At 41.2% G+C, this 15,050-nt stretch overlaps 1 protein-coding gene across 2 annotated transcripts in view; it reads right to left on the reverse strand.

Annotated features, from left to right (window-relative positions):
- Positions 1-15,050, reverse strand: part of LOC122872429 (semaphorin-5B-like) — a 35,273-nt gene that overhangs the window by 7,354 nt on the left and 12,869 nt on the right. For both annotated transcript variants that reach the window (XM_044188645.1, XM_044188646.1), the window contains 17 exons: positions 11,943-12,131; positions 10,523-10,622; positions 10,284-10,329; positions 9,595-9,657; positions 9,377-9,475; positions 8,786-8,999; positions 8,400-8,685; positions 7,282-7,417; positions 6,424-6,631; positions 5,978-6,185; positions 5,100-5,217; positions 4,554-4,738; positions 4,044-4,187; positions 3,740-3,887; positions 2,287-2,512; positions 967-1,188; positions 707-877 (listed from right to left, as the gene is read on the reverse strand). In XM_044188645.1, the coding sequence (XP_044044580.1) occupies positions 707-877; positions 967-1,188; positions 2,287-2,512; positions 3,740-3,887; positions 4,044-4,187; positions 4,554-4,738; positions 5,100-5,217; positions 5,978-6,185; positions 6,424-6,631; positions 7,282-7,417; positions 8,400-8,685; positions 8,786-8,999; positions 9,377-9,475; positions 9,595-9,657; positions 10,284-10,329; positions 10,523-10,622; positions 11,943-12,087 (2,719 nt within the window). In that variant the 5' untranslated portion in view covers positions 12,088-12,131. The remainder of the gene's footprint in view (positions 1-706; positions 878-966; positions 1,189-2,286; positions 2,513-3,739; positions 3,888-4,043; positions 4,188-4,553; positions 4,739-5,099; positions 5,218-5,977; positions 6,186-6,423; positions 6,632-7,281; positions 7,418-8,399; positions 8,686-8,785; positions 9,000-9,376; positions 9,476-9,594; positions 9,658-10,283; positions 10,330-10,522; positions 10,623-11,942; positions 12,132-15,050) is intronic.

The raw sequence follows: 15,050 nt of genomic DNA on the forward strand, positions 1-15,050 counted from the left end.
AGTCAACTGTGGCAGACAGATGCATGTTAAATAATTACTTAATTATTTATACCACAGCCAAATCTGAGGGCCTATTTATATTATTAATGCAATAGGATCCATTAAATGAAATTCACAGTGCAGTCTTTAAGTATTTGGACAATTTTGTTTTGGTTCTGTGATCAATTACACTGGATTAGTAACGAAACAGTGACTATAAGGTTCAAGTGTTGACTTTCAGGTTAAATTTGACAGTGTTTACATAGCCCTTTTTTAAACATTTACCCACCTAAAACAGGCTTGCAGCCAGAAGCTGAGTATCATTAGCATAGCAGCGAAGAGGAATATTATGTCTGCCGATAATATACTGTAAATGTATATGAATAGAAAATAATAATGGATATTGGACCCAGGATTCTCCACTCTAGACTCCAACTTTTCAAATCAAATCAAAGGAAAGGAAAATCTGTTTGCCATTTATGTAAATGGATCAAAACGAGTTCTTCAACCTGGGTCCAAAATCCTGCTGGGAAACACTGCTCATCTTTGGTTTGCGGGGGTCAACGCAGGTTCCCATGGTAACTATAATGTTAGAAGCTCTTTGCTAACAGCTCTACCCACAAGGGGTGGGATGCTCTTTTTTTATTTCAGCCACATTTGGTGATGAGCTAGAAGCTAGCTGGTTTTACATAAAAACCATAATGCAGCTTTACATATGCTGTCATACCTTCACAGGCATGTGTATTACAGAGTGCCTCTTCAGTGTGCAGGCCTATACAGATGTCTCCTCCACTGGCAGGGGGTGGGCTGCTGCACGTCCGAGTCCGCTGGTAGTGTCCGCCCCCACAGCTGGCTGAGCACTGGGACCAGGAGGACCAGCAAGACCAGGCTCCACTCACTGGAACACACACACAAAATAAACTTTATTTATGTAATGTACATATTCTGCTATTGCAATTACACTGACAGCCATAACCTCCCTATTACCTGGGCAGGGTTGAATGTTGCAGTCCTGATATTCCACCGGGGATCCTACACAGGCGCTGGGGTTGGTCCTGCCCTCTGCCGTTGAGCAGCTACGTTTCCGGGTTCGGAAGCCTCTGGAGCACTTCTGAGAACAGCTGGACCACGTTTCCCACAATCCCCAGCGCACACCTTGGGGCAGCGACAGAGTTTGCCCACTAGTCTTCACCAAGTCTTCAACCAGAGCTGGAAATACACAGAAAACACCATAAATAGTGATTTCTTCAATCCCTTTGACATAATAAGCAATGCACTGGAAGAGTGACAAAAAGAAGAAAAACTGAAACAACTGTCACTCAGAGAACAAAGAGTGAAAGTTGATCCCAACATCTTTTGATCCACCCTGCTGAATGAGTGAATTGCTCAGAAAATCAAAACTTTTTCCGTTGAGTGGAAACAAGAACTGCAGGATTTTTATCTTTTTATTACCAAACTCAGCAGACAGATGAAACATTGTTATGAAACATTAATTAGTGAGGTGTAATGTGGGTCATGTTTAAAAATGAACTAGTTTTCCCCGCCACACACACATAGGCATCCACAATCACAAAGTATTTACATATGAATGAGGAGGCTTTCAATGATGCCAGCAGAATTTTTTCTGTAGACAAGAGGACGAGAGCAGCTACAGAACCAAAGATGAAACAATAAAATTACATTTTTACCTTGACAGCTATACCTATTTTGGAGTAAATACCTAAACTGTACCGAAACAGATTCCATGAAGAGACGGGAAAAGCCTGCATGTCTCTAAAGGATGGAGGAAGTGGACGTGTGCTTCCCCATGACAGTTCAATGATGTTTAATCAATCTGCTGATTGATTTCTACATACAGTTTGGCTACATCCTGATTTTGATGAGACCAGCTGTGTTTATTGTGGCAAACTGGGAGATCTGCCACTAGCAGCACTGTTTAAAGCCAAATCAGATATAGTTCTACTGAGTTGGTTTTACAGATACAGTATATTAGACTGGTCTATACATTTAGACCAGGCTTAATTTTGTTTTAGACTGGTCTATTTAAAAAATAAAGACTAATTTAAACCTACAATTTGCCACCCAATGTAAGGTGGCATCTGGTTACACCTGCAGTCTAGCAGGTAATTACTACCCCAGCTGTGTTTCCATGGTAACAATCAAGAACACCTACTGGCAACTGACGAAAAGAGAAAAATATGGCTACATTTGTGTTTTGGTAACAACACTGCAGAGCAAGAAGTGAGAAAGGAAAGAGTTGTTAAGCTGCTGTTTCCATTATATGTTCCCTGTTCATTCAGTACTCACAGTCAGTTTGGCAGGCTCCAGACCCGTCATTGGGGCAGAACCGGGTCTCCACCTTCTTCTTGCCCAGCTGGAGCTGCTGCGGGTCTGGGAGCAGCGTCCGGCAGGTGTACCTGAATCTCTGCTCTTGCCTTGACCCGTCTTGACTGACGTTGACTGGCATCCAGGGGGTCCAGGGGGTGTTGCGGCGGACCTCAGGGCAGGCCTCCAGGTTACAGGCCTTATACTCCTGGAAAACAGGATGGAGAAAGCTTATCACCATTAATGCAGATGAAAAATATAGACCTAGCTACTGCTGTCTGTTCTACTGCAGGTTTTCTTTATCTCCCAAAGCCATAGAATCCCACTGTTTCAGTAATTCACTATTACTGAAACAGCTTGCAGAGACACACTGCTGCCTTAATACATACTGCTAAACAACACAAATATTGCGGCTCTTTCTGGAGGGACTATTATGCAGCTAATTACTGTGTTTGATGGGACTATTTAAACTCTTCTGGTGGCTTTGAAGAGGCAAAGCTTAAGGCAGCATGGAAGGCTGCTTCTAGCTGGAGACACACAATGATGCCTTCACAGTCAGTTTTTATGGAGTTGTTGAATCAGCAGCACCTCTGGCTCGGCCGTGGGTTCCAAGAAACGCAAATGGCATTGTTCGTAGGTGGGAAGCCGGTGAGGGATCATATCCTTTTTGAAGCACCAGCAACTACTATTGGTTGGTCAGGGCTCCTGTGAGGAAGTGACCCCCTCTCTGTGAAGCTCCTCACCAGCAGATAAAAAGAAGCAGTTGTGGCACTGTACACCCTACCCAGGCCAAAATCTGATAATCTAGCTGGTTAATTGCCTTACAATTTACTGAGCACATTCATGCTCCCAAGGGAATTAATCTTTGATTTTAATAACCCAATAATCCGTCCTCTAGCAAGTAAAGCCTTAGCATCTATTATTCCAAATAAAACTTGAATGAGAAGTGGGATATTTAAATAAATATGGTAAGACTGTTCAATTGAATGTATTTAAACCCATTTATCCTGTTTGAAAAGGCCATGACTTATTGGTGTGTGTAATATTTTGTGATCAATCAGAAAAAGAATAGAAGATTTACCCATATTTATCTTACAGTATATACTGAAATTTTGCCAAGCACTTATTATAAATCAGCCGTATCAGTGCAGGTTTAGTAGAATGAGATTAAGCAAAAAGGGGACGGCACAACTGAAGAAAGCACAGATTGATGTTCTTGGCCAAATAAACAAATACCATTTATCTTGGGGTGAAATAATTCCTAAGAACAGAATCCCTTAGCAGACTGTCAACTTTTGTAAATTAACTTATAAATCATCTGGTCACTTTTTCAGTATTCTTTATAGTTTGAGCAGGACAAAAATGTCCCGACTTTTCAGCTTAGTTACAAACATCTTAACCTTGTAATGTTTTAAATATACAAGCATTACAGTACCATGGAACATCCAGGACAGCTGTTGCCATTCTCACAGGTTCTGGTCCTGGAGTGGACCCCCCCTCCACATTCAGCACTGCAGTGAGCCCAGGGGCCCCACGCTGTCCACAATACTGGCAGGGGACATGGCTTTTTTTCATTGCACAGCCTGGAAACACACAGACACTGATGTCAATCTTATCCAAAGGTGATGATGTTTTAACTCTGTCATGTAGTAATGATGGCTGCTAATGACATTTCATGCCGTATAGATGACATTTCTGGCTCCTGGTGCAGAAACTGATGCAAACGTATTCCATCTCACCTCTCCTCTCGACCCTGGCCAACACAGATTCGACCACCATGGCGAGGCGAGGGGTTGTTGCAGGACCGCTGCCTCACTTCAAATCCGATACTACAAGTGCTGCTGCACTGGCCCCATGAAGACCAGGGAGTCCAGCCGCCATTCCTGAGGAACAGAGCGCGAGATGGGAAACGTCAATAGCATTACACGTGACTCGAGAATCTGTGTGTTTTATGGTACACCAGCTGCACTCATCAACCTTGTTTCTGGCACCAGCAGCTACTGTTAAAAGTTAGCAACAACTCATGATTATGAGCCACATATTTTGAAATCATTCAAATTCAAACTTGTTCACTTTTAAAATTAAACAATGTTGCTGTTCTGAAATCAGCAGCTTAGAGTAATCTGATCTCTGAAGTAATGAAGATCACTCCTTGTTTTCACAGTACATGTCTCGCAGAATAATGTATTCAGTCTAGTGTGATTGACTTCAAGGGTTAGAGTTAGAATATCTGCGTAAAGAGACTGTACCTGGAACAGTTTGCCACCTGGATAGTTGGGCCCTTACATTGGACCCCACCACATTGAGCCACGGGTCCGTCACACAAGCGGGACCGACACACACAGCTGCTGATGGAGCCCTCGCCATCATCATGGTTACATGGTTGCCATGGTGCCCAGGGACCAAAACCGCCATCCTGTGTCAGGTTCCTCACCTCCAGAGGGGATTTAAGGGTTAAATACAGCAAATTGGTCTAAATCTACAGCTTGATGCCCTGTATTACCATAATATTATTAGTTAATATACAGCTGTGAAAGATACTTTTCTCCCCTAAGTGATAAACAAATGATAATTAATTAAATGAGAAATTCATTATAGATTATAAGATTGATGACAATGAAGTGTTTTATTATTGAATAATCATCACAGTCAAAGAATAAAGAATGGATGCTGTTTTTAGACATTTCCCACAGAGGAACTTCTCATGAGCTCTTGAAAAAAGCTAAGCATTTTTAAATACAGTGTATATACAGTAAAGACCAATTCACCAGACTAACTGTGTGTGTGCGTCTTACTGGGCACTCAGTGATGTTTTGGGTCCACTGGTTCATGTTGGAGCTCTCCTCAATGGTGGTGCAGCGCTTCTGTTTGTGATCCCAGCCACAGTAAGGGTCCCGAGCTTCCATGCAATGACTGATATGAGTGCAGACAACTAGTCAGTAATTAAATTATTAAGTCTCTCTGTGACACAGTCTTGTTGCTATGAAATACTAATTCAAAATGGCATCAAAAACTCTAGTAGTCAGCAGTATATTCTCTGTATTAAAGTACTTCTATTGTGTTTCAAGTAGGAGGGCTGTTAGAGGGACTCAAACTGAGGAACTACTATACATCATACACTATCTTGTAAGGTTGTCAACATTGTAGTAGTGCATTTATTGTCAGCAAACTCTATAAATGCCTGCTTATGTAATGTCTGCTATGAGTCTTGCCAAAATACGGACTGACTGTTCAAAAGCATTAAACTGGGCTCTTAACATAATCATCTTTGTCAGCGTTTATTGCCGGCCTTTCAGACTTGGCCATCCACACGTGTTTGTGTCTTTAATGGCACTAAGTTCATAAATCTATTTAAGTATGTTCAAGTTGAGTTAGTAAATTTGCACGCTCACCACCAGCAGCAACGAACTGGATTTAAACTGCAACTTTTACTAAATGATTGACTACAGATATTGGCTTTTCATTTGCTTACTTTAAATATTTATGATGAATCATATTTATGTTGTTATATCTGACATATGTTTGTTAATCCTAGATCACTGATATTTTCCTTCTGATTAAATATAAAACAATAGTAAAAGTTTAGAAATCTGCTACTCGTTATCTGAAAGCCTCACTTACTTTTCAGAAAAATGTTTTTCGAAGCTGACATCATATTTGACATTGCAGTTACCGTTCAGTTGGATAGCTGGAGCAGCGCTCTAATGGGATCTTCACCAGTCTGTCATCAAGCCCAACAATCAGAGATCTGTCACTGTGCAGGATTTGCAGGCTCTTGATTGGTCCGATTTGCCCTTCAGGGAGGATCCTGAGCTCCTCCAGGTAGCAGCCATGAAGGCTTTTATTGGCTGTGGAGAGAGTCTTCAGGATGGTGCCGTATTCTGATTGGACAAGATGAACAAGGAGCAAAGTTCTGGGTTTAAATATGAGTGAATTGTATACTTTGATGGTAATAAAAGCGTTATAAATGAGCCAGTAAAGCCTGTTGATGCAGAAAAAAGTGGCCAATCTAATGATTTACAAACTATCTATTACGTTATTACTATTCATTTTAAATCAGCAATGCAATTGACTCTTTTACATTTTTGGTCTGCCCCAGCTCTCTCCCGTCTTGCTCACCAGTGCCGATGTACATGACATGGTAGAGGGTGTCTCGGCCCTGCACAATGTCCACTACCAGTTTGGAGAAGCGCAGGTTGTCCTGGGTTAGCAGAGGGTTGATGGTGACCGGCTGGACCACATCATTCATGAGGAAGAGTCGCTGGGCGTCCTGGAGGCTGCGCTCTGTCAGGTTCCCCCCGGGGCCTCCCTCCTCCAGTGTGCCACACTGAGCAGCCAGGACAGGAGGGATTAGTGTCAAGTGTTAAGGATGTACATTGGTGGTTTCTGCAGGTTTCTTTTCAACAAAATGCTCCATCAGCTAATATTACTGATTAGTATGCTTTCAACCTGGGGGTACAAACTAGAAACAGACCTTTGTGAATGTTTTGAGTTAGACTTGTGGGTTCTTTTCAAAATTTCTACAATGAGAAAGTTCAGTATGAGCTGCAGAGGGCCATTACTGACAGTGTAAGTATATGGTAAATAAATGCAAATCTGAAATCAAAAATAACAAAACTATTGCATATGAAAAGCAGAGATTATATAATCTGAAATGTCACTATGTCCCAGCAGCCCAATTTGGGTAGTGTTTTGTAAATGCTGGGAAACTTGCCAAGCACTTATTGTTGGAGGTATATTTGATGGAGCTGAGCTAGAATTTTTGAATAAGTATAGAATGTGCTATACTGCAATATGCATCTCTGTACTCGGCACAAAAAGATGAAATGGAGGTCGGAAACTTCTTTACAAAGCATTGGAGGGAAGGCTGGGAAATTGTGGAAGGACAAAACTGTCTCACATCTATCAACACCATGTTATCAGAGAAAAACAGCTATGTGGAACCTTTTTTTGTCCGTGTTTAAATTTGTGAGTTACCTGAAAATTGGGTATGGGGTTTGGGGTGGAGAGCCAGGCAGTGCGGGGGTTCTCCTGGTAGCGAAAGGGTCCATTGAAGGCCTGGGTGATGGAGCTCAGATTGAAGGCACAGACTGCAGAAGCTGATATACTGTTCCTAAAGGAGGGGAGGATGTGATCACAGTCAGATCTCAGCAATTCAGTGAGAAAGACAGCAAGAATAAAAGAGAATGTCTATTACCAAGGTTAGATCTCTTCAGAAATAACAGAAGCAGAAGTGTTTGTAAAGAAAACTCGTGTTGCTGTCTGCAGTTTTATAGTCTTTTCAAGTACTCAAGTATTGTGCATTTTACAGTTTTTAATTTACTGGTGCAAAATGGCAAAACACTAAATAGAGACTTGACAGGTATAACAAAGATAGAGATAAAATACACAGTACTGAGTATTTTCATCTTATGCTGCATACTTCCACTCCACAACGTCTCAGAGGGAAACACTGTACTTTTTACATAAAAAAACACGATGCTTTGTAAATTAAACTACCCAACAGAATATCAAGTAATTCTAATCAGCTCCACCTCAACCAGCTACAACATTAAAATGCTGCTTACACATTCATGCATCATGAATTACAATCCTAAATAACATTTTTAGGATGTAGGATTTTTACATTGTGGTATTATTATTTTTACATAAGAATCTGAACACTTCTTCCACCACTGATGGAGAGTTAACAGACCTACTTCTGAAAAAAGTTATCAAGCCAACAGACTTGAACCAACGGACATTGTCTAAATCATAACAAAATGAAAGAAATCAACTGTTTTAAATAAAAAATATACTGCAGACTTTCAGGAATTTCCCATTACTGGCTGCATGCATTTATTGTCACTGTTGAAAATCTAGACAAAACCTTTAAAGTGTCGCATGATTTGGAGTCAACAGAGGGCATATATGGTTTGATGTAGCCTGTAATTCTTCCCATTTATGGTTGGGAACTTCCCATTCTATCAGTGCCTCATAATGCTGGCTGCTGGTGTCTTCTGTAAAAACGAATCAGCATAAGTCTTCAAACACCTGGATCAGTTAAACTCTAGTCTACACAGAGAGGAGTGTTTAATCGCCCTATCATTACTCACACATTGGTGGTGAAGATACCATAGATCAGGTCCTGCTCTGGTAAGTAAAAGGTGCTCTGCAGCTCGTTGTAGTAAAAGGGGATTTCTCCTGAGCGTGAGCAGTTGAGTCGGACCTTCATGAAGGTGGTCCAGGTGTCCTCAAGAAGGAAACGGCCACCCATATCATTCTTACAGACCCGGGCCACGCGAGAGAACACCATCTTCCCACAATCGTTTTCAACTGCAGTTTCTCTCAGGAAGAAGTAGGCAAACCGACCAATCTCATAAACAGACACGAAATGAGGCTCTAAAAGACACATGAGAGGAGAAAAGAGAAGATATGATATCCACAAATAGAGACATGGATCAATGCAAGGCTAAAAAAAGGACAAGTCAGTGTGGTTTACCGTTGAGCCATTTGGAGTTGTACTGGGCGGTGCGCAGTGGCGGCATGTTCCCCAGGCTCCTGTAGATGACAGGGTCACGTCCCGAGAAGTCAATCACCGTAGCAGCGTACAACTCGCCCCTCTCTGTTACCATGGCGGTGGAGTTGTGACGCGGGTCATAGGGACATCGGGCAACACCGTTCACTGTGTCCAACACCTGACTGAGGTTACCAATCTGACAGACAGAAAAAGAGTGTAAACACAACTGAATTCACAACAAATGAACAAATAATTAGAAGGAAAAAGAGAAAATTTTAACAAATAATTACATACATTTTTAGTTTACGATACCAGTGTTTTTGTATGTTTCAGCCCATTTATTATAATTATAATATACTTATATTTTCAAGTAAACAAGTGTTTTAGATTGCAGTATGTGTTTTCCTACCTCCAGGCAGCAAGTGGTTTGCATTCACTTCATTAGTACAAAGGTTAACCTGCAGAGGCTTCAAATTTGCTTGAGATTCTGTGGTGATTGAGTTGTAAGTTATAGATTTTAAATTCTGGACAACTTTTTACTAATTTTGATGGTGGATCATCTGTTGTACCAACCTGCCTGGTTATGCAGACGGGGGTGAAAGCATTGGTCCCGCACGTGAAGAGCGTCCTCCCACTTATCAACAAAACCCGGATGTAGTTTTGACACTCCTCCTGCAGACAAACACATTAGTTCATAAGAATTTCTGTCATTAATAAAATATGAACAGCCATTTCAGTTGACCACATTTTGAACAGCGTGAACAAAGACTGAGTTTGACCCAGCACACTACCTCAGACTTCCCCTTGCTCTGACATGAGCGCTTTGTGTCTTCATCGGGTGCCCATTCTGTCGCCTGGGGAACAAAAAAATAAATATTTTGGTTTGGGGAATTAAGATTAACAGCATCTCAGCACAGACAGGAGTGTAGGTACCTGCACTTAATGCAGTAGTAACACGCTATAGCTTGTGTATTTAATTTGTAAAAAAACAAAGTGTGGACTCCAAGAAATCACTGCTTCCCCTGACAAAACCACAACGTGTCGTTTTTACATTTCGGATATAACATATTAATTAGAGAGCTTTGCAGGTGCAGGAAGGCAGATTTTACGTTTGGACAGGCTAGCTGTTTCCCCCTCCTTCCAGTCTTTATGCTAAGCTACGTTAACTAGCTGCTGGCTCCAGCTACATATTTAACATACAGACATGACAGTGGTATCGATCTTCTCATCTAACTCTCAGCAAGTCAGCAAATATGAACTATTCCTTTAAGCAAAAAAACGGGAGACAAAAACACACATAAAAGCAGAATTTTTTGATTTGGTCAATTTTAATCACCCATTTATTTAAAAAAAAAATCAATAAATATTTAAATAATCATTGAATGTGATTTTTAAAAATCTAAATATTATTTTTAAAATATGTATTAAAAAAACAAATAGTGAACTAAAAACTGAAAGCTCTTGGTTTGGCTAACGTTACCTGTATGAGCGAGGCGTTGGTCAAAGTCAGTCTGAAGAGGAAGTTTCTGTAAAAGACATTTTTCATGTTAGAGGTAAAGCAGCAGAACCACACACACGGCAGAGGGTTTAATAAGCTTGTGACACTGATCAAACCTTATTATATACATTACTTTTACAACATAGTATATTGCACACATACTATATGTTGACTGGATGCTGTTTAAAGTGTTTTCTGCTTTAAGTGTAGTTATTTGTCACCTTGCTCCCACAATGAGCTGGTTTCTGCTCAGGTCCAAGGCCAGCTGGGAGAAATCCTTCACTCCTGGATGGGAGAACGCTGACATCCATGGCCTCAACTCTGGACAGAGAAAGAACAAGAAGATGAGGTGACATGTAAGAGGGAAAAAGTAGTGTAGAGCCATAATCTGAAGGGAGGAAGAGTATAAAGATAAGTGCAGAAATAGAGGAAGAAGAGGGGGAAAAATACATTATCCATTTTTTGCATGGGAATCTTCCACCAAATGGTACCTGGCTCACAGCTCCAGCCTCAGTTAAGCCCTCAGTGTTTTTCCTGATGTGTCACATTTCTCTCCAGTGAATCAGTGATCTGACCTGATCCTGTAGTCTGACAGCTCCACAACCTCCCATGAGACTTTCAACCTGACGCCAGAATGGAGGCTCAAGTCCAAGGCTTCAAAACTTTACAGACCAAGGATGTAGGTTTGGTTTGAGTCAGAAGGTTTGCCACCAGGTGAATGAATGACTAAATTAATGAATAATATATACGTCCAGCATTTTGTTTTTAATTGTCCTATTCTGCAGGGATGTTTTAGAGCTTGAAATTCAGTTTACCACCATAATTGTCAGCTTCTGGAGCCAGAAAATCCAATCCAATTTTTTCCGAATGGGAGGAATCCCAGTGGAGATAAAATGTGGGATGTGGGAGACCTGAGGTTGCTAGCCACACCACACCTGTCAATCATGCAATTAAATTAAATGCCATATTATAGTGATTTTAAGTTTGTTAAACCCACAGAGAACAGCAAAAATGTCATAAAACATAAAAGACTAGCAGACATACAAATTTGCTCAAAATGTATTGGCACAGTTCTATTACAGACTCAACACAACAACCTTTCTTAAATTTGAAGAACTTGTTACTGAATGACTTATAACCACACAATTTGGGGACATCATTTTGACAGTTTTCTCGTTAAATACTGCTACTAAACTAAAGCAATAGTTTGACATTTTGGGAGGATAGATACCACTTTAATAGCTGTCCATTAAATATAAGACTACAGCCAGCAGCAAGTTAGCTTAGCTTAGCATAAAGACTGGAAACAGGGTAAAACAGCCAGCATGGCTCAGTCAAAAGGTAAAAAAATCATGAATTAAGTTATTATAATTAAAGTAAAAACATAAAGTTGAGGTTTTATGGGGACTATTTCTTAGCCTAAGCTAAGCTAAATGGCTGCTGGATGTAGCTTCATATTTAGAAGATAAGCGTATTTCCTAAAATGCTAAACTATTCCACATGACCTCCTTATGAATGTGGTCATGTGTTCCCACCTTTAATACATTTATAGTAGGCTGTGTGAACCGATCAGAACCGAGACTTTTGACTTGGACGACTGGAGGGATGGTTGGCCAAGCAGACTGGTAGGGATGCACTCACCTTGGTAGGAGACAACGGGATGTTCCTTTCTACTACAGTCTGCTGGTTTGATGTGAGGCTCCTGGGACAGACACACAGACGAACAGATGACCAGCACAAGGCAACAGGGGGAGAGGGTCCACGCCCCCCACCCTGACATAACCATAGTTACAACCACATCCAGTCTTCTATCAGGTCCTCAGGAAACACCTGATGGAAAGGAGGAGACATCAGTCAATTTACGCACATGACCAGCAAGAATCAAACACCAATGACGGAAATTTCCCAGAGAAAGCTCAGGAAGCTCATCAGTATATAAAATCATCAGTATAGGAGGGAAAAAAGGCTGCCACTGTGCCTCCAGAAATGTACACATGCACACCCTTCCTTGCTCTCTGTCCGCCTGTCCATCCATCTAAATTAGTTTTGCCAGTCCCCCCAGCCCCAGCAGTCCTTCTGCTGGCTCTGTCTGTCTGCTCTGGGTGTCCAAACCCTCAGTGTCAGCAGGACTCGGTCATGGCTAATTCACCTCAAAAGGCCAGAGTCGCCAATCTCTCTAATGCCGACTCTCAAACCAAGGGTGCCATCAACAGAGATCTTTATGACTGAGGAGACCCATTCAAAGACAAGCCTGGGCCCAGAGCCAAACAGGGGATGTGAACTTTGAGCTGTGAGCCACATGAAGGGTCTTTGTGTCAACATCAAAATCCATTTGTGTACATCAAATCTGCTCAAAGATGATGATCTGATGATGATGACCATCTGCAAAATGGCAAACAAATGCAAAAAATTATCTGGTGATTTGACGCCTTGTGTATTTACACCTAAAGTGACACAAATTTAAGACAATCCCCCCGATATTTCAGCTCCCTTACTCACTTCCATTTCATTCAGTTCTATCTCCTTATTTATTTTACTTTCCAACATTTGGTCATGATGTCAAAGAACCACCAGTGAAGAGCTGAGGAAGCAATCTGAGAAGTTCCCTCAGTGATGCCAAATAACTCCAGCAGTGAGGCCAACAGGTAAAATACAGCTGACAAATGTAGCTGTTTTCTAAACCATTGTGTGCCTGCTAACATATGGACATCCAGGTCATACGGACTATGCCAAGTTTCTTCACTTATGCTGAAAATTACAGGTGCAAACAATGTAAACAAGTTAAAATGCCATAAAAGTTGATGCAGTGAAAGGGTTTGAAGTGTCAGTTGAAGTATAAGTTTTAAGTTTAAAGGGGAACTCCACTGGTTTTACACATCAAAGTCTGATCACAGGTCTTGGGGAGTAATACTGCATATATTAAAAAAGTTGTTTAAAGCCTTTTGTGGCTCCAGAGGGAGCTGTTTGAAGTCTGATGAATGTCCTTAAGTGATGTCATGTGGTGGCATAATCTTTCAACCATTTACTCAATTTCAAATTTCACATTTATTGAAAAAATGACTAAAGTTATTCTAAGCTACAGTTCAGCAGATTTGTGAAGCTTCTTCCATTCCCATCCCACTTTCCTTTAACCCTTAAACCAGTTTCATTGCAGCTGCTACGTGCTCTGGAGAATGGGAGTGGTGAATGTCTGCCTGTCTACTGCTCACCAGGAGGACTGAATGTGTGTGGAGGCAGAGGTTTTTCAACCTGCTGGGTCTAACATTGCTGTTTAATGAAGCGACAGGAACACAGCCTCCACCGCTGGCCTCGCTTTTGTTATGTGGCAATGCTCCTCTCACGGTGCAAAGGCTGGCCAGTGAGAGGCCTAGTGTTCCGGGATTTGTCTATTCAGTACAATGAGGGGGGGCAGCAGCAGACGTCAGTCAGATTCTTCAGGGGCAGTAGGAAATGTGCGGTGCAGATTCTCCCTCTGTGATCAGCCTTAGCTAAAGACTAAAGTATGACCATAGAAAAACGATTCATAAGAGCATTTGCATATCTGCCACCTCTGTTGAGGTTTGGTTAAGTTTAGTCAATTAAAACTACTTTGTTAAGGTTACAGGAAGAATCGTAGTTGTGGTTAAAAGAAACCAATGTTGACTGTTGATAGGAGACGGCATGCAAACAGTCTAAAAGTCACAAGACATTTGACACATGTTGTATGCCAAAAGTCATCCACCCTGACCTTCTTCCTGAGAGGGTTTGCAGTGCTTTAACAATATCAGGGTACCTCTGAGAAGACAGCCATTACTAGAATGACCACAAGAGGTCACTTGTCAGGAAAATGGAAATATAGGTCTTAATAAGAATTTGAACAAACCAATGTTGTTGTTTTTCTGGTGAGCACAGTCTCGCTTACTTGGTACCTTACCTCGAATAAAGGCCTTTTTGGCAAATTAACAGAAAAAAAGAAACAGAAAAAAGCAACAAAACCTCATAGTTGGGAATCCAGAATGAGCAAATGTTTGGTATTTTTGGTTCATAATAAATTGCTACTATTTAATTAACTAATTGTATCAGCACTAGAGTATAAGTGATATAAAGTAATCCTTTAATGCTTGCAAATGTGGCTTGAGTGATCAGAGTACATTTGGATCAGCCAAAACTCATTTTGCTCCAGTCACATGTAACATATTTTAGATTTGGGAGGAAACCAGCTTTGACCAAAAAAAAGTAAAAAGTTTTCCTGAGCCTGTTTTCCTGGAGCCATGAACGTGTCCGAACATCTGTTCATTCATTCATGTAGCTGCCTGTGTTGGAAAAACACCATAAAGCCATAACAACCTGTGAAGAGATTAGAAATAGTCTCCGATTCATGTGACCTGTATGTGTTTGGACTGTGGGGGAAAACGTCAGGATCACGGAGTGAACATGTGACCTCCACACTGCCAAGATTTGAATCCTCTTGCTGTGAGTTTACCGCTGAGCCACCATGCATAAAGTTTAAGATGTTACTTCACTGTATCAATAAACCAAATATGACAGGTGTATACTTTATGTTTTAGCATCTATTGCAGCTCTGTTTGCCTTGCATTTTCTCTCCAGGCTAATCTCCCTCTCTCTTGTGTCTCTCTGCCTGTCGTTTCTCTGTGAGAGTGAAAGCTCACTCAAACATCACATGGGGCCCTTCAGGTCGCACAGAGAAAACACAGACTCTGCAGAACTAAGATGCTGGTGTGTATGCTGAAAGTTTGCATCACTTTCAGA

This window comes from Siniperca chuatsi, linkage group LG24, assembly GCF_020085105.1.
Source record: "Siniperca chuatsi isolate FFG_IHB_CAS linkage group LG24, ASM2008510v1, whole genome shotgun sequence".
Classification (NCBI taxonomy): domain Eukaryota; kingdom Metazoa; phylum Chordata; class Actinopteri; order Centrarchiformes; family Sinipercidae; genus Siniperca; species Siniperca chuatsi.